The sequence below is a fragment of the Salmo trutta genome, chromosome 27, assembly GCF_901001165.1.
Source record: "Salmo trutta chromosome 27, fSalTru1.1, whole genome shotgun sequence".
Taxonomy (NCBI): domain Eukaryota; kingdom Metazoa; phylum Chordata; class Actinopteri; order Salmoniformes; family Salmonidae; genus Salmo; species Salmo trutta.
Window position 1 is genome coordinate 27,592,167 of NC_042983.1, and position 23,942 is coordinate 27,616,108.

Here is a 23,942-nt window from a genome sequence, read left to right on the forward strand (position 1 = left end):
GTCATGAAAGAGACATCTTTAACTGGTTATAATCTAGTTACTTGATGTAGCCACAACCAATTTACAACCAGAATGATGACATCCCATGCCAAATGTTGTACACTGGGCACCATATATTGGTCCTCAACCCTCTTAATGATGAAATATTGCTCTTCTCTCAAGAGAGGAAAGGACAATCTCAGCGGACAGAATTTGGCATGGGATGTCATAATGACATCATTTTCTGGTAGAAACGTCAGATTACTAGAGGAAATACATCATATTTTGGTTGTTATTTGGTCAGATAACCAGATTAGAACCAGTTAAAGAGGTTTTGTTCAGTCGCTAAAGATATGTATTTGGTTGCAATGACGGTTGCAATGACGTCATTGCAACTGGTTCTGCTGAATGGGATGAAACAGGTGCAAGATTTTCGACAACTACACCCAGGAACCACAGGTTGGTGGCACCTTAATGGGGAAGGGGGGGGGGGGGCTTGTGGTAATGGCTGGAGTGTGAATAAGTGGAATGATATTTTATGAGCTGTCCTCCCTTCAGCAGCCTCCACTGCCAGGAACAGATCCAAATATGTTAGACTTGTTTGACAAGTCAATATAGGTAATGTTCATAGCACACACACATTTGGCACATCCCCTAGTTATGAGATATTCTTCAGTCTATTACCTGTTATGCTTCATGGTCATTGATCTCAATGCACTTACCTTGGGAATATTAACGTTGTACCATATTGTTATTGTACACGACAGTCAAATCAATAAAACCAAAATATTGAAGGCAAAATAAAGGCTTATCTCTTGAATGGAGTAGACAAACACCAACTCCAATATAGATGGAAAGAGTGATATGAGCGATGCCTTCAGGTCGTTCTGAACCTGCAAACTGCTGAGGGGGGATATTGCTAGAGACTTCGCAATAAGGTAGAAGGAGTATGCAGTAAAACTAAATTATGCAAATAACCATTATCCTAACAGTTAAATTGAACATCTTCTACCACAAAGACAGATCATCCTCATCATCATCATCATCCTCATCATCATCATGTTTAGGCCATGCATTGATTTTATGTGAGTTATTTGACTATCTCAATCTTAATCAAATAAGCAGATGAGAATGAGATGCCAAGAGACAATACATATCTGCTCTAAAAACAATTTGGAGTAGGTAAAATGTTGCACCTAATAAACTCTAACATGCACTCCATGGGTAATTACGGAAATAATGTCAATGTAATTGATTTAATGACACAATACTAAAATGTAAGATTGATTTCATAATGAGTAGGCTATAGTCGAAACAGCATCAAATGAAAGAGCCTACTGAATGTATTATGTTCAGAACAATTTTTAAACTATCCCCACGCATGTAATGTTATGGAATGAATGGTTTTATCTCATTTAAAAGTTAAGAAACATAAAAATATGAATGTCTCACCTAACAGAAAAAGAACGAAGTAGAAATAAATCCACATCATGACGAATTAAAAGCCTTTTTAGATTCAGAGTCAAGAATCTGTAAAAGTGGGGATCCGATTTAATTATCTTCCTCTTGTAAACGTGTTGTAAATCCCTTTCCAAATGTTTTTTTTCGGCGTAACTAAGTGTGAGAATATGAATATCCTCTGAAAAAAACTCCAGTTATTACGGAACCCGGCTTTACAATTTCCACGTCTCAATAATCCACCAATTTCAAAACACAAAAAATTAAATGTCAAAATCCTCTTGGTAAAGGAATTCAAATCCCTTTAAGAAATTATTTCAGCTATAAACTGTACATATCGAATGAACTGTGGCATCTCTCCGCATCAAGAGCTCTGCTGATCCAGTTCGGAGCTCCCTGACTTGAAGCGAGATGCAAAGAAAATTATTCGGCAACGATATTGATGTCAAATAACTTTTCACAATGACATTTCTCTGGAAGTTTATGGAAACGACAGCTACTAGCCTACGCAGGAGGGTCACTGGTGAGTGCAGACTTGACCAGACTTGACTCTCCAAAAGCCGTGCGCGTCTGACTTTAGTGCGATTCTCTGCGCTTCTTTTTGAGTGTTCTGGAATCACAGGAGTTCATTTAATGAGCTTCGGAAAACCAGAAGAGGGCGATGCTGACTCACTCGTTTACTGAAAAACTATTAACACCGCTATCTTTGCAATAATGGTTTCTCTCAAATGATTATGACAGTCCATCTTCCGGTTGACACAGCTCGATTAGGTCTACTCTGTTATAGTCTACGCATGGAAATAATGTTCAGTGGATTGTGACATTTCGGAATCTGCTGTCTTTTATGTCGTGCTTCCACAATCTGCTAGCTCATTCACTATAAAACGAATGTCCTCTTTAAAAGTCAAGGCAGGACATGTGCCTGTTCCTGCACATCGCTAAATGCGTAATAAATGTTGAATTATTTGTCAGGTACTTTCATTGAGATCACATTTTTACCCTACTTTTTCCATGTCAATGCCAGCTCATAACGTGTGGGGCTACACACGAAACTAATGCAGGCCTACCAGTCGAACAGTTATGAAATGCGGACTTGTCGTATAGCAGAGATGATAACAAAAGCGTCATTCATTTCAGCTATATCCCATCATTTCATTTCATGTCGCATTAGAATGTTGGTCTCAAACATAGAGGGTTAAGGGACACAATATGCTGTATTGTGCCAATGCCAAGGATGCCATGAAGTAAACGTTGAGGCTCCATTTTTCAAAATGTTTGAATTCTCAAGTCTTTCAAAGATATGACTTGGTTGTGCTTCATTGCTTAAATAGGCCCTGGCCATCATCATTTTTTTTTTTACAAATCTTGAAAACAAAGTCTCTATTTAGAGACATGCACATTGACAAACTATATATGCCTAATAATGATGGTAAACTGTCAGGCAGGCTTCTATCCCAGATTTTCTTTACATCTGAGAATCATGTTCATTTTGACCTGTTGGCAAGGCTGATCTCCTTTCAGAGCTTTATTCCACACATATGAATAATCGGATGATTCCAGTGGTGTGATGTGGATTAGCCCCACAATGCAAATCAGTGACTTAGCCCCAAAATTGTGAATTATCTTTTCCCTCATAAATGATCAATTTCTAATGCTGCACACACAAATCCTTTTCATGCAGTGCTCTGTCAGGCTATCAGACTCCTTAGTGGGAGTTGGTTCTTGTTGACATGGTACACCATGGCTATCTCCATGGGTATATAATTGCTCCACTGTAGCATTGCAAAACATCAGCAGTGTGTACAATTAGAGAGAACAGAGTTATACTAGATGTTGCCTAGTTTTCCAGACTTATAGGCTAGCTTTCCCATAACACGACCAGGAACATTACTACACAGGCCATAAATCAAACTCAATTGCTGAAGGGCCGATGGTCTGTGAGTTTTCACTCCTCCCTTGTACATTATTGATCAATTAATGTCACTAATTAGTTAGGAACCCCCCTTACCTAGTTGTCTAAGTCTGTGTTCATAACCAAGAGGGAAGGTGCTAATTTCCAGTTGTGGAGTAGTAAATACGAGTTGGATGCATTCATATGCTTTGAACTCGTTGAGAAACACTTATTGGCTAATGGCAAACAAGCTGCATCAACAATAAACTAAACATACAGCTATCATGCTCGCAAACAAAGTAAAGTGTTCAAAAACCATATTAATAGATTGCTTTTAATAAATCATGTTTTGTTGTTGCATTTAACTGCTGAAAATGCTGTTTTCGAGGTCATTTCCTTAGTAGGTGATGTCAGAGGTCAGCATGTGGGAGAAGTTGGAGCTCAGAAAGACGAGTTTCACACTAGTAATTATCAGTTCGAGGGACACTCAGGTGGATTTTTCTCAGCTGTATGTGGTAAATACTACCTTCCCACTTGGTTATGAACTAAATTGGCACATGAATTGAAAGGAAATAACGAAAACCAGGAGACACATGGCCTTCCAGAAATGTAGTTTGACACCCCTGCATTAAATGTATCTAGAATGAGAATGAGAATGAGTAATTTTTCTCAAACTTTTATCCACCATGAAGTGTGAGTGATATAAAATGAACATGGGGGTGTTTCGTAAATATTATTCACAAAATCCAACCATTTGACAATATGCAAATTAGTGCCACATTTATTCAAATGTCGATACAGGCGGTCCCTGACAGTCTCCCCTCATACCAATGTTCCTGCCCTTTGGATAGACCACTAATTAATTTGAATATTTGAGTACAAAGAGTAGTTAAGCATGACTGATTAGATTAGGAATTATGGGGTAATTAATAAGTAACCTAGGGAGACCTGGCTTGAATGGAAAATATGATTAAATAGGCAGCCGTTTGCTACTTCTGCTTCTCTTTCAGTCTTCCTGCTCTCACTAATGTGTGTGCAACCCTCTGGACTACATTCCCTTCAGTGACCAGCTAGCAGCTAAATTATGACATTGACAATGACAATTATAAAGTATTGACAAATGAATATAGATTTGCAATGCATTCTACAATTGTATTGTAACAATTGAATCTGTTTCAGTCTATGAAAATAATGTGTTTGTAAGTCACCCTTACAGTGGGCCATGACAACAGGATGAAATGCAATCTGAGTTTTCAATGTGACCTTCCTTTGGCTCTCAGTGGTGGCTATTGAATGCTGAAAGCCATTTGTTTTACTCGCTTTTGGGACGATGTCCATTTTATATCACATTACTTAAACTAAAATTACATTTCCTGGAGGCATTTTCATGTTTTGTAAGTGCACTGCATGGCTATGGGAGTATAGTATTTCAAATGCGTAGATGTTATGAAACACTTTGAAGATCGGAAATTAAACAAGTAAAACTCATTTCACTTCAGAGCCTCAGTTGACTTGTAATTTGCTGTAGAGAAAATTAGTTGCCGCATAAATATTTGATCAAATATTGACACTGATTGTGAATACCAAAGTAGTGAAAAACCGGCACAAGTTTTGGTCCAAGGTCTACAGTTAATGTCCATGAAAAAATACCAGATCAGTCACCAACATCATTTACTTTACAAAGCAGGGTACATTTTGATGAGGTGAAGACATAGATAGATGTGTCTACAGACGGACATTTTAACAGGGTCTGAGGAACTGGTCCTCCTCAGTTCTGTGAAATCAATAAATCAATTAGATGTATTTATAAAGCCTTTCTACCTTAGCAGTTGGTACAAAATACTTCATAGTGCTATAAAAATCGAATGTATTACTTCATTATTATTGTTATTATTATTATAGAACCCCAGCCTAGACCCCAAATAGCAAGCAGCAGAAGTACAGTGGCAGGGGAAAACTCCCTAGAAGGAATACACCTTGAGAGTCTTAGCCTCAAGAGGAACAAGACTCAGAGGAGAGGGCCTTCCTCCTCTGGCTATACCGAAAATGGTCCAAGAGTACTGCAGTAGTTAGAGATGTTATCTTAACAACATCATAAAAGACATCCATGGACGGAGTCATTTCATAAGCAGAATGCTGAAGGGGTTGTGACGTTAGCATTTTCAGTGCATCTCATTGAACACTCCATGAGTTCCAAATGGAATGTTGACTGGAACCTCTGCCCGGCCCAGCTCTGTGAAAGTTTTGGCATCCAGAACCAGCAGGAACGTGCTTTTCTCCTTGAAACAGAAATATAGAGATGGTTGTACAATGTTATGTGAAAGGTAATTCATCAATGGTGAATATACATTTTTGTTGTTGTTTTTGTTGTTGATTATGATGTTGTTTACAGTTCTGGGTGTGATGATGACGGACATGACCACACCATCGTCCTCCTCGGTTGCGTTGGGCGCAGGAACAAACACAGGCTCAGATGGGAACAGACCAGGGTGACGCCACGCCTACACAGAGAAAATGTCAATATGTCCTTAAAATTGGACACAGCAGTAGGTCACTAAAAGATGGCCTAGCAGTCTAGCTGATTCACCATTGACTCTGAAGGTGCTATTGAGCTGTGGATAATTGGTCTTTTTCAGAGGGAGAGAGTTACAAAAAGAAAAACCTTAAGTTTCTTGGTCTCCAGATCCATTTTCAGCAGGGAGTCGCTGAACAGGTGTCCGAAGCCGCATGCGTAGTAGTAGCGGTAAGGACGGGCATTGTAATGAGCATAGTTGATCTGTGGGAACTCCAGGCCACCGTACTGGAACAGCTCTTCATCATAGAGTTCCTCGTGTGTACAAAGCACCTGCAGCACACCCCAAAGAGAGAAAGACATGTCAGGTAGCCATGACAACAAAAACACATTTTCTTTTCATCAGCCAGAACACATGCGTCACAATGCCAGGGGTTAGCATTAGCAGACGTAGTTGCCATTTACAGAATTATGAGTAAAGGGTTGCTGGTTCAATTGTGCTTGAGTGCTGTGCTTCCCCTCTGGGAGCAACAATACTGAGTTTGTGTTTCAGTCTAAACAGCAAGCCCATCACTTAGGGCCCTATTCAATCCGTATCGCGGAAGTTCAACTCTAAAGTTCAATTCAAATTTTAAGGCAATGTTCCCATGTTGGCGGAGACTGCATTTACGGTTAACGCTGCATATTTCGGCTTAATCGGAAATTGCCCTTACATTTCAATCGTACAATCTGTAACGCTTAAGCAATACAGAAAATAATATAGCCCTTAGTTTGCTATAAAATACTGGTATGAAAATGTCAATAAAACATAATCATTGGAGTAAAACAACAGTATATATAGTGTTATTATAAGATAGCCTTCCCTGTAGCTCAGTTGGTAGAGCATGGTGTTTGCAACACCAGGGTTGTGGGTTCGATTCCCACGGGGGGCCAGCACAGAAAAAAATAATAATAAAAAAAAAAAAAAAATGTATGAAATTGTATGAAATGTATGCATTCACTACTGTAAGTCGCTCTGGATAAGAGCATCTGCAAAATGACTAAAATGTATAAGACAGTTGTACTAAGCTCATCAATTTGTTATATTCTTCAAGAGTCAATGGTTGTATCATTCATTGAAATTACAATTCATTGAACAGCAGGAAATATCCCAAATTTATTCATGCATATATACAAACACGTATACACACCTTTCCACACCCAGTCTTGACCGCAGTTGCTTGACAGAAAGGCAGAGTGACAAGGTTTTGGTCGCTGGGTGTGTCATCAGTTACCGTCAGGGGTAGGACGTATCTCCGTGGAAGGTTTCTGCACATGGAGTTATAAAACTGACATAGCAGAAAACAAAACAGACATTTTCACAAACAGACATTTTACAAAACAAAACCAATTGCCTATAATGAATTATTCTTCACATATCTGTCAGCAGCTGTAGTAAGATAAATTAACTTAAAGTAACAACGAACCACAGTATGTGTGAACAGCATGTCAGCTAATCTGTTGCATATGTTCGCAGTGGGCAGGATATCATTGTGAATTGTTCTTGTAGTTTTATAACTACTCAGTGGTAGAGATCTAGTGCAAATCAAAACAAACCAAATTGTATTTGTCACATGCTTTGTAAACAACAGGTGTCAAGTAACATTGAAATGGTTACTTATGGGCACTTCCCAACAATGCAGAGAGAAAGAAAATATAGAAATAATAGAGAAGTAAAACATGTAATAATAAAAGTAATAATAAATACACAATGAGTAAAGATAACCTGGCTAAATAAAATGTCGAATCAAATTGTATTTGTCACATGCGCCGAATAGAACAGGTACCTTACAGTGAAATGCTTATTTACGAGCCCTTAACCAACAATGCAGATCAAGAAATAGAGTTAATAAAATAAAATTCAAATCAATCACAAGGTAACACAAGAAATGTACATAACAATAACGAGGCTATATACAGGGGGTACGGGTACCGAGTCAATATGCCGGGGTACAGGTTAGTCGAGGTCATTTGTAAAGTGACTATGCATAGATAATAAACAGCGAGTAGCAGCAGTGTAAAGAAAAAGGGGGGGGGGATCAATGTAAATAGCCATTTGATATGTTTATTTGTTCAGCAGTCTTATGACTTGGGGGTAGAAGCTGTTAAAGAGCCTTTTGGTCCTAGACTTGGCGTTCCGGTACTGCTTGCTGTGCGGTAGCAGAGAGAATAGTCTATGACTTGGGTGACTGGAGTATTTGACAATGTTTTGAGCCTTCCTCTGACACCGCCTAAAATATAGGTCCTGGATGTCAGGAAGCTTGGCCCCAGTGATGTACTGGGCCATATGCACTACCCTCTGTAGATGCTGAGCAGTTCCCATACCTGACGGTAATGCAACCGAGCAGGATGCTCTCGATGGTGCAGCTGTAGAACTTTTTCAGGATCTTGGGACCCATGCCAAATCTTTTCAGTCTCCTGAGGGGGAAAAGGGGTTGTCATGCCCTCTTTACAACTGTCTTGGTGTGTTTGGACCATGATAGTTAGTTGGTGATGTGGACACCAAGGAACTCTTGACCCTCTCCACTTCAGTCCCGTTGATGTTAATGAGGGCCTGTTCGGCCCTCCTTTACCTATAGTCCACGATCAGTTTCACATTGAGAGGTTGTTGTCCTGGCACCACACTGCCAGGTCTCTGACCTCCTCCCTGTAGGCTGTCTCATTGTTTCGGTGACCAGGCCTACCACTGTTGTGTCGTCAGCAAACTTGATGGTGTTGGAGTCGTGCTTGGCCACGCAGTCGTGGGTGAACAGGTACTACAGGAGGGGACCAAGCACGCACCCCTGAGGGGCCCCAGTGTTGAGGATCATCGTGGCAGATGTGTTGTTGACTACCCTTACCACCTGCGGGCGGCCCGTCAGGAAGTCCAGGATCCAGTTGCAGAGGGGGGTGTTTAGTCCCAGGATCCTTAACTTAGTGATGAGCTTAGTGGGCAATATGGTGTTGAATGTTGAGCTGTAGTCAATGAACAGCATTCTCACATAGGTGTTCCTGTTGTCCAGGTGGGAAAGGGCAGTGTGGAGTGCGATTGAGATTGTGTCATCTGTGGATCTGTTGGGGCGGTATGCAAATTGGAGTGGGTCTAGGGTTTCTGGCAGGATGGCGTTGATGTGGTAGGATATTCTTAATAGTAGATCGTCCAGTTTGTTTTCCAATGATTGCATGTTGGCCAAAAATACAGAGGGTAGTGGTGGTTTATTCACTCGCTGACAAATTCTCACAAGTTACCCAGACTTCTGCCCCCTTTATTTCTGTCTTTTCTTCAAGCGAATGACTGGATGAGGGCCTGGTCTCCGGGAAGCAGTATATCCTTTGCGTCAGACTCATGAAAGAAACAATATTCCTCTAGTTCAAGGGGAGTAATCGCTGTTCTGATTTCCAGAAGATCTTTTCAGTCATAAGAGATGGTAGCAGCAACATTATATGCAAAATTAGTTGCAATTTTAAAAAAAATACGAACTAAATAGCAAACAATTTATTTTCCGAAGGCACTGTATTTTATTAAATCCCCAAAACTAGGTTTTTAATTTGCTAAGTTATATTAGGGCTGGTGAAAAGCATCAAAAGTACTTTAGCTATGCTGGTCTACTGCCCTTCAAGCAACATGTATTCCCTATTGTTTCAAACAACCTACTTTTACACAGGGTACCAGTATAATATAGTATATTTCTGTGTGTTTATGTGTATACAGTTGAAGTCGGAAGTTTACATACACTTAGGTTGGAGTCATTAAAACTTGTTTTTCAACCACTCCACAAATTTCTTGTTAACAAACTATAGTTTTGGCAAGTCGGTTAGGACATCTACTTTGTGGATGACATTAGTAATTTTTATAACAATTGTTTACAGACAGATTATTTCACTTATAATTCACTGTATCACAATTTCAGAGGTTCAGAAGTTTACATACACTAAGTTGACTGTGCCTTTAAACAGCTTGGAAAATTCCAGAAAAGGGCTTTAGAAGCTTCTGATAGGCTAATTGACATCATTTGAGTCAATTGGAGGTGTACCTGTGGATGTATTTCAAGGCCTACCTTCAAACTCAGTGCCTCTTTGCTTGACATCATGGGAAAATCAAAAGAAATCAGCCCAGACCTCAGAAAACAATTGTAGACCTCCACAAGTCTGGTTCATTCTTGGGAGCAATTTCCAAACGCCTGAAGGTACCACGTTGATCTGTACAAACACTAGTACGCAAGTATAAACACCATGGGACGCAGCCCTCATACCGCTACAGAAAGAGACGCGTTCTGTCTCCTAGCGATGAACGTACTTTGGTGCGAAAAGTGCAAATCAATCCCAGAACAACAGCAAAGGACCTTGTGAAGATGCTGGAGGAAACAGGTACAAAATAATCTATATCCACAGTAAAACGAGTCCTATATCGACATAACCTGAAAGGCCACTCAGCAAGGAAGAAGCCACTGCTCCAAAACCGCCATAAAAAAGCCAGACTACGGTTTACAACTGCACATGGGGACAAAGATCGTACTTTTTGGAGAAATGTCCTCGGGTCTGATGAAATAAAAACAGAACTGTTTGGCCATGATGACCATCGTTATGTTTGGAGGAAAAAGGGGGAGGCTTGCAAGCCGAAGAACACCATCCCAACCGTGAAGCACGGGGGTGGCAGGATCATGTTGTGGGGGTGCTTTGCTGCAGGAGGGACTGGTGCACTTTACAAAATAGATGGCATCATGAGGAAAGAAAATTATGTGGATATATTGAAGCAACATCTCAAGACATCAGTCAGGAAGTTAAAGCTTGGTCACAAATGGGTCTTCCAAATGGTCAATGACCCCAAGCATACTTCCAAAGTTGTGGCAAAATGGCTTAAGGACAACACAGTCAAGGTATTGGATTGGCCATCACAAAGCCCTGACCTCAATCCTATAGAACATTTGTGGGCAGACCTGAAAAAGCGTTTGCGAGCAAGGAGGCCTACAAACCTGACTCAGTTACACCAGCTCTGTCAGGAGGAATGGGCCAAAATTCACCCAACTTATTGTGGGAAGCTTGTGGAAGGCTACCCAAAACATTTGACACAAGTTAAACAATTTAAAAGCAATGCTACCAAATACTAATATAGTGTATGTAAACTTCTGACCCACTGGGAATGTGATGAAAGAAATGAAAGCTGAAATAAATCATTCTCTCTACTATTATTCTGACATTTCACATTCTAAAAATAAAGTGGTGATCCTAACTGACCTGAAACAGGGAATTTTTACTAGGATTAAATGTCAGGAATTGCGAATAACTGAGTTGAAATGTATTTGGCTAAGGTGTATGTAACTTCAACTGTATATGTGTGTGTGTGTGTGTGTGTGTGTGTGTGTGTGTGTGTGTGTGTGTGTGTGTGTGTGTGTGTGTGTGTGTGTGTGTGTGTGTGTGTTCGTTGTACCAACAAACCTTGTCCATCTCCTCCCCTGGAGCCCTGCGAAGGTTCTCTAGTGTGAAGTCTCCAATGACATCCCCATCGTCCCCGCAGCACATGTCCATTACAAGGAACCCTTTGTCCTCGTAGGCGTTGATCTGGTGAAGGGTGAACATGGGTGGGGCGCTGTACTTTACCTTGCTTTGCTATTGGATGAAACAGACCAAAAAGTCTTTAGACATATTGGTGACAAACAAGCCAATTAGAGATGAAATGGGCTAGTCCTATAAGTGCAAATGCTACTGGAAATGTGTGAAATCTGGAAAAACTATGGATTTCCTGGAAAAATCTATACATTCCCCGTCGCACTGGTTAATGTACAGATATTCCACAGAATCTATACATTTACCAGTGCTTTGGGGGATTGAGTCGATTTCCTGGGAAATGCATAGATTTCCTTATTTTATACATGGACTGTAACCATGTAGATTGTTTGGGTCATTAACACACACCTCGCCTGTGTGTCTGTGTACCACGTGGAAGATGGTGTCGTACTGTGGCTCCCAGGTCATGACCTTGTCGAAGCTCTTGCCCTGGATCCTGAACAGCATAAACTTGAGCAGGTCCAGCTTGATGGGCTGCTCTATGAACACCACATAGTTCTCTGACATGGCTGCAGTCACACAACACAGGGATAGAGGTAGAGCTGAGGGTATTATGGCTGCAGTCACACAACACAGGGATAAAGGTAGAGCTGAGGGTATTATGGCTGCAGTCACACAACACAGGGATAGAGGTAGAGCTGAGGGTATTATGGCTGCAGTCACACAACACAGGGATAGAGGTAGAGCTGAGGGTATTATGGCTGCAGTCACACAACACAGGGATAGAGGTAGAGCTGAGGGTATTATGGCTGCAGTCACACAACACAGGGATAGAGGTAGAGCTGAGGATATTTTGGCTGCAGTCACACAACACAGGGATAGAGGTAGAGCTGAGGGTATTATGGCTGCAGTCACACAACACAGGGATAGAGGTAGAGCTTAGGGTATTATGGCTGCAGTCACACAACACAGGGATAGAGGTAGAGCTGAGGGTATTATGGCTGCAGTCACACAACACAGGGATAGAGGTAGAGCTGAGGGTATTATGGCTGCAGTCACACAACACAGGGATAAAGGTAGAGCTGAGGGTATTATGGCTGCAGTCACACAACACAGGGATAGAGGTAGAGCTGAGGGTATTATGGCTGCAGTCACACAACACAGGGATAGAGGTAGAGCTGAGGGTATTATGGCTGCAGTCACACAACACAGGGATAAAGGTAGAGCTGAGGGTATTATGGCTGCAGCCACACAGCACAGGGATAGAGGTAGAGCTGAGGGTATTATGGCTGCAGTCACACAACACAGGGATAAAGGTAGAGCTGAGGGTATTATGGCTGCAGTCACACAACACAGGGATAGAGGTAGAGCTGAGGGTATTATGGCTGCAGTCACACAACACAGGGATAGAGGTAGAGCTGAGGGTATTATGTGTAGCTAAAAATACTGGCCTCCGACTGGCAACATACATTATATCCTGGGCAGGTAACATACAGTACAGTGCCTTCAGAAAGTATTACACCTCTTGACTTTTTCCAAATTTTATGTGTTACAGCCGGCTTGAAAATCTATGGCAAGACTTGAAAATGGGTGTCTAGATATGATCAACAACCAACTTGACAGGGCTTGAAGAATTTTAAAAAGAATAATGTGCAAATATTGTACAATCCAGGTCTGGATAGCTCTTAGAGACTTACCCAGAAAGATTCACAGCTGTTATCATTGCTAAAGATGATTCTAACATTTATTAACTAAGGGGTGTGAATACTTATGTAAATTAGATATTTATTCACTTTTGGAAAAATGTCTAAAAACTTGTTTTCACTTTGTTATTATGGGGTATTGTGTGTTGATGGGTGGAAAAAAAATATTGAAGCCATTTTGAATTCAGGCTGTAACACAACAATGACTTATGTGGAAAAAGTCAAGGGTTATGAATACTTTCTGAATACACTGTATTTTATTAAATCCCCAAAACTAGGTTTTAATTTGAAAAGTTATATTAGGGCTGGTAAAAAGCATCAAAAGTACTATAGCTATGTTGGTCTACTGCACTTCAAGCAACATGTATTCACCACTGTTTCAAACAACCTACTTCATATTGTGAGCGTCTAGATTTTACCTCCAATAACGTGCTTTATGAACCAGACAGACAGACATACAGACAGACAAACAGACAGAAAGACTGACGTATGCATACACACACACACACACACACACACACAGACGGACGGACGGACGGACGGACGGACGGACGGACGGACGGACGGACGGACGGACAGACAGACAGACAGACAGACAGACAGACAGACAGACAGATGTATGCACACACACACACACACACACACACACACAGACAGACAGACAGACAGACAGACAGACAGACAGACAGACAGACAGACAGACAGACAGACAGACAGACAGACAGACAGACAGACAGACAGACAGACAGACAGACAGACAAACGCACATATACAACCGTCATGGAGATGTTTTAGCTGAGGTAGTAAAGAAAGAGGAAGTTAGGAGAGTGAGAACCAGTCATTGAAATTCAGCACCGCTGTTGTAGAGGGAGACAGATACAGAGGGAGGTGGAGGGAGGTGATGGATGGATACAGACCGAAGCTGTGGTAGTAGGATGGTTTCCTGGAGTCAGAGGCTGGGATGGAACAGAGGACCTGAGCTCCACTGAAATCAGCCTTGTCTTCCCCCTCTACCTTCTCAGGCGGAGGCACACGGATGATGTTGTAGAAAAAGCCTGGGGTGAGACACAGCGATGGGCCAATAGAGGGTCAATTTACATTACCAATCAACATGTCAGAGGTAGCATCATATCATACATGATAATAGTGTTTATCATTAAAGCGGCCAAAGCGGCCATCCTGCCACTGATTTGGTAAACAGTTGAGGGATGGGGCTATAGATTTTATTTAACCTTTATTTTATCAGGGAGTCATACTGAGACCAATGTCTCTTTTGCACATGAATTACAAAAAAAGTATTAAAATGTATTCAGTCGCTCTGGATAAGAGGCTACACAGTGTTTGTTTACAGACATTGGGGGAACGATGGGCATGAGAGTTAAACTAAGATCTTTAGGTATTTCTAAGTTATATTCTTCAAGAATCAATGGGTATATACAGTCAGTTCCAAAATTATTGCCACCCTTGATAAATATTAGGAAAATATATAAATAAATCATACAAATACTGAGCTATATTGTATGCTAAACAAAATCAGGAAATTATATTATTTTATACTAATACAATTGCTAAAAAAATATGATTTTGTTTAACAAGTAATAAAAAAATGATTGCATTAAGTGCATTGGCACATGGATTGGAACTGGTGCTATGGTCAGATGACATGAAAAGAAAGTTATTTGGCCACAAACACCAGTGGAGGGTTTGGCATCGATTTAGGGATGCATATGCAGAAAAGTACCTTATACCTACTGTAAAATATGGTTGTGGAACTTTGATGTTATGGGTCTGTTTGGTTCCACTGGTTCTGCAGCCCTTGTTAATAAGGTCAACCGCATCATGAACTCTACCAAGTACCAGGACATTTTAGCCAAAAACCTGGTTGCTGCTGCCAGGAGGCTGAAACTCCATCCTCGCAAGGGGAGGGTGTCGGAGTATTGAAGACAGGGGTGTAGATGTATTTTTGTGTTATTTGTTAAACAACATCTCTTTCTCTGAGCAGATGTATTAGTATAAAATAATATCATTTTGTAAAAAATGTAATAGCTCAATATTTGTATTATTTATTCTATACAGTCATTTTTGCTCATTTTTATCAAGGGTGTCAATAACTTTGAACCTGACAGTATAAAAATTAATTTCAAAGTAAAACATGTCTTAAGCAATCATAGATTGCCGCTTTAAATAATAATAATCATTATTATTAAATCAAGTGATTAAATTATAGTGAAACATTTGTGTTTGTATTATTGTAGTTCATCTGCATGCATAAAATGTGCAAATTTGGTTTGATAATAAGCCGACCAACCGACAGCAAGTAAGTAGGTAAGTAGGTAGGTACAGTTGAAGTCGGAAGTTTACATACACTTAGGTTGGAGTCATTAAAACTCGTTTTTCAACCACTCCACAAATTTCTTGTTAACAAACTATAGTTTGGCAAGTCGGTTAGGGCATCTACTTTGTGCATGACACAAGTAATCTTTCCAACAATTGTTTACAGACAGATTATTTCACTTATAATGCACTGTATCACAATTCCAGTGGGTCAGAAGTTTACATGCACTTAGTTGACTGTGTCTTTAAACAGCTTGGAAAATTCCAGAAATGTATGTAATGGATTTAGAAGCTTCTGATAAGCTAATTGACATAATTTGAGTCAATTGGAGGTGTACCTGTGGATGTATTGCAAGGCCTACCTTCAAACTCAGTGCCTCTTTGCTTGACATGATGGGGAAATCAAAAGAAATCAGCCCAGACCTCAGAAAAAAATTGTAGACCTCCACAAGTCTGGTTCATCCTTGGGATCAATTTCCAAATGCCTGAAGGTACCACCTTCATCTGTACAAACAATAGTACGCAAGTATAAACACCATGGGAACACGCAGCCGTCATACCGCTCAGGAAGGAGACGCGTTCTGTCTCCTAGAGATGAAAGTACTTTGGTGGGAAAAGTGCAAATCAATCCCAGAACAACAGCAAAGGGCCTTGTGAAGATGCTGGAGGAAACAGGTACAAAAGTATCTATATCCACAGTAAAGCGAGTCCTATATCGACATAACCTTAAAGGCTGCTCAGCAAGGAGAAGCCACTGCTCCAAAACCGCCATAAAAAAGCCAGACTACGGTTTGCAACTGCACATGGGGACAAAGATTGTACTTTTTGGAGAAATGTCCTCTTGTCTGATGAAACAAAAATAGAACTGTTTGGCCTTAATGACCATCGTTATGTTTGGAGGAAAAAGGGGGAGGCTTGTAAGCCGAAGAACACCATCCCAACCGTGAAGCACGGGGGTGGCAGGATCATGTTGTGGGGGTGGTTTGCTGCAGGAGGGACTGGTCCACCTTACAAAATAGATGGCATCATGAGGAAGGACAATTATGTGGATATATTGAAGCAACATCTCAAGACATCAATCAGGAAGTTAAAGCCTGGTTGCAAATGGGTCTTCTAAATGGACAATTACCCCAAGCATACTTCCAAAGTTGTGGCAAAATGGCTTAAGGACAACAAAGTCAAGGTATTGGATTGGCCATCACAAAGCCCTGACCTCAATCCTATAGAACATTTGTGGGCAGACCTGAAAAAGTGTGTGCAAGCAAGGAGGCCTAGAAACCTGACTCAGTTACACCATCTCTGTCAGGAGGAATGGGCCAAAATTCACCCAACTTATTGTGGGATGCTTGTGCAAGGCTACCCGAAACGTTTGACCCAAGTTAAACAATTTAAAGGCAATGCTACCAAATGCTTTTTGAGTTTATCTAATCTTCTGACCCACTGGGAATATGATGAAAGAAATAAAAGCTTAAATAAATAATTCTCTACTATTATTCTGACATTTAACCTTCTTAAAATAAAGTGGTGATCCTAACTGACCTAAGACAGGGAATTTTTACTAGGATTAAATATCAGGAATTGTGAAAAACTGAGTTTAAATGTATTTGGCTAAGGTGTATGTAAACTTTCGACTTCAACTGTAGGTAGGTAAGTAGGTAGATAAGTAGGTAGGTAGGTATGTAGATAAGCAGCTAAGTGGGTAGGTTGGGAGGGAGGGAGGTAGGTAAGTTGGTTAGTAGGGGTAGATAGGTAGGTAGGGAGGTAAGTAGGTAGCTAGGTAGGTAGGTAGGTAATTAGGTAGGTAGATAACGTACCGCCCTTGCCATAGGAGTTGCCCATGTTGTACGAGGCCCCTTCACGGTCATAATGAGGATGGGCTGTGGCGGAGTTTACTGCAATGTATTCAGACCAGTCCACCTATGAACATAAGGACACACATCATCATTATAGTCATTATCATCATCACTGCAAACATCATCATCATCATAACTGTAAGATCAGGCTCCCGAGTGGCACAGCGGTCTAAGGAACTGCATCTCAGTGCTAGGGGCGTCACTACAGACCCTGGTTCGATTCCGTGCTGTATCGCAACCGGCCATGATCGGGAGTCCCATAAGGCGGCGCACAACTGGCCCAGTGTCGTCCGGGTTAGGGGAGGGTTTGGCCGGGGTAGGCCGTCATTGTAAAATAAGAATTTGTTCTTAACTGACTTTCCTAGTTAAATAAAGGTTAAATACATACAAATTAACCCCCCCCCCCCCCCTGAATTCTGTAAAATATGTTCAACTCCATCCTTGGTGTGATAGTTGTCATAGACAATAGCTGTACCTTCTCTTTGGTCTCCAGGCTCTGTGGATCCACCCGCCGCATGTAGTTGGTCTCTGTGCTTACATAATAGTCACCCTTGTACTTCACAAAGTTCACACTGGCATTGTCTGTGGCCTCTGTTTAACAAATCCAGATATCAGGACTGGAGCATACAGAACATTTTTTTCTCAGTGATCACAAGCATATGTGTAGAGAAACTATACACCATCCTTTAGCAGCAACACCTTCCAATACCTTTCAATTTGTTTATTTTTTGGTAAGTACAGGACACAATGTTCACGTGTCAATTTCCTTTTAGGTCAGGCTAAGCTAATCACACTCATCTAAACAGGAAGGAGTGGACACAGACGTTGTGTGACTGTTAAAGTCACTTGTTGTGGCACAAGTATCTGTGGACTTGCCCCAGTATCTGTGCGTTAGAGATTTCTCTAATGCCCAGGAAGTGCCGATTCTAACTCCCATTAGACAGCTATGTAAGTGTTTTAATGTCAAAATCGGTTAGATACTCACCAAATATGGGGTTTTGCTGAGCAACTAAACTCAAAGACAGACCATATAAACAATATACGGCAGTACAATAATGACAAGATGAACATTAAATTGTTATAGACCTTTTTTGGAAGTACATACCGGCTGTAAGAGGAGTAAATGAAGAAACCCCTTTCTGTGTGAGTAACTAACCGATTTTAACATTAAAACGCTTGCAGAGCTGTCTAATAGGAGTTTGAATCAAAGCTTTCTGGGCGTTAGAGAGGACACCTGTCATACTCATCATCAACATCTCTAACACACAGATACTGGGGCAGTGCCAGTGGAGGGTGCTGAGGGGAGGGTCACAAACAATCTGAGTCTTCAAAAATTGACCATAATCTCGCTGTGCTGGTTTACAATCGGTTATGCATTGATGCAGCAAAATACTTCTCTAGATCAATGTTTAAGGCTCTTCAGTTTAATTACAGAAATGGTTGAATACTGAGCTTTTAAAAGTCAGAAGTTTCTCTGTCTATCTCTCTTTCTCTTTCTATCTGCTCAGGTAGCCCACACAACAATCTGCTCTCCCACTCAGAGAAACATGCACTAGCTTTCAACCATCATATTTATAATCTCAACACAATACATACATTGTGAGCAACACAATACATACAGTCAACAGCCCTGGCCAATGCCACCAGCCACAACCAGAACAATGGGGAATGTACTGTACTGCACACAGAGGGACACAACTCTAAAGACACTTACTGGGAATCTTGAAGCGGGATAAGAATCGAGAAAAGAAGTTCTTGCAGGGGTCAGGCATGGCCATGGTTCCAAACTCACACACCACAATGCGGTCTTTCTCAGAATTACGCACGTAGGAGTCGCTGCGCAGGAAGCGGCTGCTGTAGGTCACCTCACCGTCGTGGATGTAGAAGCGGTGCATCAAGGCCATTCCGTCAAACCAGTGGTTGAAGCTGAGGACAGAGACAAAGACAAATGGGTGTAAGGGTGTAAGGGTGAGTCTATGGGTGTAAGGTGAATGGGTGTAAGGGTGAGTCTATGGGTGTAAGGGTGAGTCTATGGGTGTAAGGGTGAGTCTATGGGTGTAAGGGTGAGTCTATGGGTGTAAGGGTGAGTCTATGGGTGTAAGGGTGAGTCTATGGGTGTAAGGGGGAGTCTATGGGTGTAAGGGGGAGTCTATGGGTGTATTAGTGGGTCTATGGGTGTAAGGGGGAGTCTATGGGTGTAAGGGTGAGTCTATGGGTGTAAGGGTGAGTCTATGGGTGTAAGGGTGAGTCTATGGGTGTAAGGGGGAGTCTATGGGTGTAAGGGGGAGTCTATGGGTGTATTAGTGGGTCTATGGGTGTAAGGGTGAGTCTATGGGTGTAAGGGTGAGTCTATGGGTGTAAGGGGGAGTCTATGGGTGTAAGGGGGAGTCTATGGGTGTATTAGTGGGTCTATGGGTGTAAGGGGGAGTCTATGGGTGTAAGGGTGAGTCTATGGGTGTAAGGGTGAGTCTATGGGTGTAAGGGTGAGTCTATGGGTGTAAGGGGGAGTCTATGGGTGTAAGGGGGAGTCTATGGGTGTATTAGTGGGTCTATGGGTGTAAGGGTGAGTCTATGGGTGTAAGGGTGAGTCTATGGGTGTAAGGGGGAGTCTATGGGTGTAAGGGTGAGTCTATGGGTGTAAGGGTGAGTCTATGGGTGTAAGGGGGAGTCTATGGGTGTATGAGTGGGTCTATGGGTGTAAGGGTGAGTCTATGGGTGTAAGGGTGAGTCTATGGGTGTAAGGGGGAGTCTATGGGTGTAAGGGTGAGTCTATGGGTGTAAGGGTGAGTCTATGGGTGTAAGGGGGAGTCTATGGGTGTATGAGTGGGTCTATGGGTGTAAGGGTGAGTCTATGGGTGTAAGGGTGAGTCTATGGGTGTAAGGGGGAGTCTATGGGTGTATGAGTGGGTCTATGGGTGTAAGGGTGAGTCTATGGGTGTAAGGTTGAGTCTTTGGGTGTAAGGGTGAGTCTATGGGTGTAAGGGTGAGTGTCTGTGTGTATAAGTGTGTGCATGTTCTTTGTTTGTGTGTGTATGTGTTGATTATAAGTGGTGTGTGTGTATACAATTTCTAAATTTTATTTTGTACTTGTCTTTGCCGAACTCAAACCTTCCGGGCCCATTCCGCAGGAAGCTTCCATTGATCCAGGATGGGATGTTCCCTTTGATCACCGTGGTGATGGGCTCAGGGATCTCCTCAACAGTGCGCACCAGGGGGGCAATGCCCTCCAGCCCCATGGCCAAGGGGCACTTCTTCTTGGATGCTGCCATGGCGAGAGAAGATAAATGTTCAAGCTTTCTGATATCACAGATCCTAAATGACATTTTTACTTGTTAGGAGGAAGAGATAGGTGATCCACCCAGTCAATCAACACACACAGGATTCGATCTTGCGTTCACATCAACATTTCGTCCTGAAGTCGACACTTCAGGTCTCAGAGAATGTGACGCCATTGCACGATGGGTTATTACATGCTATACACAAGCACAAGGGGCGCGTTCCTCTGTTCAGACGTTGCTGACACATGCCAGATCCTACAACGCCTGGATAGGTATTTTACGTATCAGCTAACCACATCATATGTTATACCAATCTAGTGCCCGATTGTGCAGTCGATGATGTGGCACACAACCATTGGTTGGTGCATGCATAGTGTGAACAGGGGAACGTGACCTCACCATTGTCTCCGCTCCTGTTGTTGAGTTGTTTGGTGCTGCTCATGGCTGGGCTGCAGTGTTGAGCCTGATGGTGCAGTGTTGAGCCTGGTGGTGCAGTGTTGAGCCTGGTGGTGCAGTGTTGAAGCTGTGGTGCAGTGTTGAGCCTGAGTTTGCTAGAGGAAGACATAGACCAACCAGAATGTATACAGTTGTGCTCACACATAGGACACACACACACATAGAGGATGTTGAATCATCTGATGTTTTATGGCTATATGAGTCTTTGGACAGGTATGAATCCGTCGAGTTGAGAAATAGGTCAGGGAACATCATCATATAAGGTTGGCATCGGTAGTGGCTGTAAACTCATATCAGTCATGGTAATCCAACAGGCTAACATAAATATATATATATATATTTATTTAACCTTTAATTAACTAGGTAAGTTAGCTAAGAACAAATTCTCATTTACAATGACAGGATATCAGCTACATATCACTTGTTATAAACTAGGTGGGTCGAGCCCTGAATGCTGATTGGCTGACAGCTATGGTATATCAGACCGTATACCACGGGTATGACAAAACATTTATTTTTACTGCTCTAATTACGTTGGTAACCAGTTTATAATATCAATAAGGAGCCTCGGGGGTTGGTGATATATGGCCAATATACCACGGCTAAGGGCTGTGTCCAGGCACTCCGTGTTGTGTCGTGCAGAAGAACAGCCCTTAGCCGTGGTATATTGGCCATATACCACACTTCCTCGGGCCTTATTGCTTGAATATACCACATCTCCTCTGGCCTTAATGCTTAAGTTAACAATTCAATTATGATAGTTCAGAAAGCATGTGAAACATTAGCACCCACTTAGACAGGAATGCTCTGCTTGGGTTACACATTTGGGCTATGTTTACACAGCATTTTTCTTAAATCCAATTTATGTCTGACTGTCCACACTCAGTTTGAAATGAGACCCATGTCAGAGTTGCGTATTCACACTGATGTTGTCTCTGAAATAACACACAGACGCAATTGATCATTTACTGTCAGTGTTCCTTTAAATATCAGTTTAAACTCCTGTGGATTATGTGGTAGCCACATGTATCTGTATGCAATGGTGAAACACAATTATTTACAAGGCAATTACTTGTCCATATTTTGTGTGTCTTGAAATGTCCCCACACTGTTCCCATATCCTAATGAAATGTTTTGGGAACATTTCAAGAACAGGAAAAAACTGTTTGGTGAACATTCTTGCAACATCAGAGGAATGTTTTGTGCACCTTAATAGAAACATTGTATAATCATCAGTGCAACTGGACAGGTTTGTGTGATTACAACTTTTGGGGGCCATGTTCTTATACCTTTCCTGGAACTTAATTAAGGGTTTTGGAACATTCACAAAACCAATTTTGGTTTGCTGGGTAGGCACTTGTTTTTTTAAGTTGAGTTTTTCTGTTTTATTCCTAACCATTGCCCTAACCTTAACCATAATGAATGAATGTCCTCAAGGTCCTGGCGTCCTAGAAGTAATCATTTTGAAGACTTAATAAATAAAGAGTGAAAAAAGGGTACTTAGGTTGCAGCAGATTGTGACAGTTTGAAAGACATTGGCGGCGGCTTCCTAAAACAAAGTATTAGAAGGCTTTGCTTAGAATCCGATAAGCAGTCGTAATGGGTTTGCTTAGAATGCGACGTGTGGTTATAATTCTGGAGTTTGCATAACATTTCAGGGGTGGTTGTCGTGGTAACGGAAGGTTTTGTGTGTGTGTGTGTGTGTGTGTGTGTGTGTGTGTGTGTGTGTGTGTGTGTGTGTGTGTGTGTTGTGTGTGTGTGTGTGTGTGTGCGTACGTGCGTGCATGCGTGTGTGTGTGTGTGTGTGTGTGTGTGTGTGTGTGTGTGTGTGTGTGTGTGTGTGTGTGAGTTTGCCTGGCTGGTGAGAGAGAGACTCTAGCGATGGAAAAAAGTTGGTGAAGAGTTAAACAAACTGAGCTGATGTCCAGACTCGCATGCAGAGCACCGGAATTGTATTGTATTTTAGAACCAAATACTAATGATACAAATCGTAACTCAAAAGATCAGATTCAATGTAGTTGTTTTGTTGTTTACACGTTTGGGAAAAAAGAAGGGATCTGTATCTGATTTGCCAAATAATCTGAATTGAGCTGGCTGTGTAAACGGGCACTTTGACCTACTAAAGGTAGTAGAGCTACTTATACAAGAGATTGTAGAACCAAGAGAAAGTAACAAAAGTCTTTACACAAGAGTACTCATTACATAACTGTCTTCAGGTATCGTGAGGTGATCCCCTGACGATCATATTGGTGGTGGAGACATACTTCTCTATCTGTGTTTTCTTATCTAACACATATAGGTGTGAGATTATCAACAGGTACAGAGGCCATAATCTATCGATAATGAGGACAGTAGTAGCGAGTGATTATTCGGTACCAAACAGAAGAAAACGGTATACAGTATACAACACATAAAGTATACAACCATATCATCACAAAGACACTGCCTCTCACAGGCAATATGTGTATAGTCCTTCAAATACGATCAAAGACAAAACACAATGACCTCATAACATTGATCTCCTCTGGAAAAGATTCCTGGGTGCATTGATGGTTTTTTGTGTACATACAGTATGTATCACTATGACTACACATGAATGAATGAAGTTGTTCATCAGTTCATGATAAGAAATTTTGTAAAATCCCAATAATGCACACAATGTCTTGTGTATTATTTCAACATGTCAAAATGGAGGAAATTGTCCTTTACACATAAAGTTGCTTGTTTACTGGTGCAGCCAAACAGGGGAACACAGCAACAAAAGATGATAAGAGTGTGTGCGTGCTTGCGTGTGTGCGTGTGTGCGTGCGTGTGTGTGTGCTTACCACTCTGTGTTACGGTGAAGGTTTGGAAAACACCGCGCCAGTTGTCCTGTCGGTGGTCTCACACGGACTGACTGGGATTTAAACAGGCTGAGAAGGAAGGGAGTCACTGACGACCTTTGAAGCGTGGAAC

General features: G+C 41.6%; 2 protein-coding genes across 2 annotated transcripts in view; both read right to left on the bottom strand.

Moving 5' to 3' along the window:
- The window catches only part of LOC115164792 (GDNF family receptor alpha-2), a 65,039-nt gene extending 62,825 nt beyond the window's left edge, over positions 1–2,214 (bottom strand). Inside the window, exon 1 of the mRNA XM_029717608.1 lies at positions 1,432–2,214. Within this exon, the coding sequence (XP_029573468.1) occupies positions 1,432–1,471 (40 nt within the window). The 5' untranslated portion in view covers positions 1,472–2,214. The remainder of the gene's footprint in view (positions 1–1,431) is intronic.
- Positions 2,215–4,091: 1,877 nt separating this feature from the next.
- On the bottom strand, positions 4,092–23,920 carry bco2l (beta-carotene 15, 15-dioxygenase 2, like). Its single transcript, XM_029717607.1, has 13 exons — positions 23,813–23,920; positions 20,931–21,082; positions 20,341–20,515; positions 18,968–19,179; positions 17,729–17,844; positions 17,215–17,317; positions 13,984–14,121; positions 11,772–11,932; positions 11,295–11,465; positions 7,031–7,168; positions 5,991–6,173; positions 5,719–5,829; positions 4,092–5,607 (listed from the first exon to the last, which is right to left on the bottom strand). The coding sequence occupies exons 2-13, from the start codon at positions 20,971–20,973 to the stop codon at positions 5,491–5,493; spliced, it is 1,668 nt and encodes a 555-aa protein (XP_029573467.1). The 5' UTR covers positions 20,974–21,082; positions 23,813–23,920; the 3' UTR covers positions 4,092–5,490.
- Positions 23,921–23,942: the final 22 nt, after the last annotated feature.

What these genes read in the sequence shown, in the direction of transcription:
- bco2l (XM_029717607.1), bottom strand. Translation starts at nt 20,973, where the DNA reads ATGAGCAGCACCAAACAACTCAACAACAGGAGCGGAGACAATG. An exon ending in CAGGGGAGGAGATGGACAAG is followed by an intron (nt 7,169 to 11,294) that starts GTTTGTTGGTAC and finishes CTGCTATGTCAG; the next exon opens with TTTTATAACTCCATGTGCAG. An exon ending in TCATCATCACACCCAGAACT is followed by an intron (nt 5,608 to 5,718) that starts GTAAACAACATC and finishes TTCTGTTTCAAG; the next exon opens with GAGAAAAGCACGTTCCTGCT.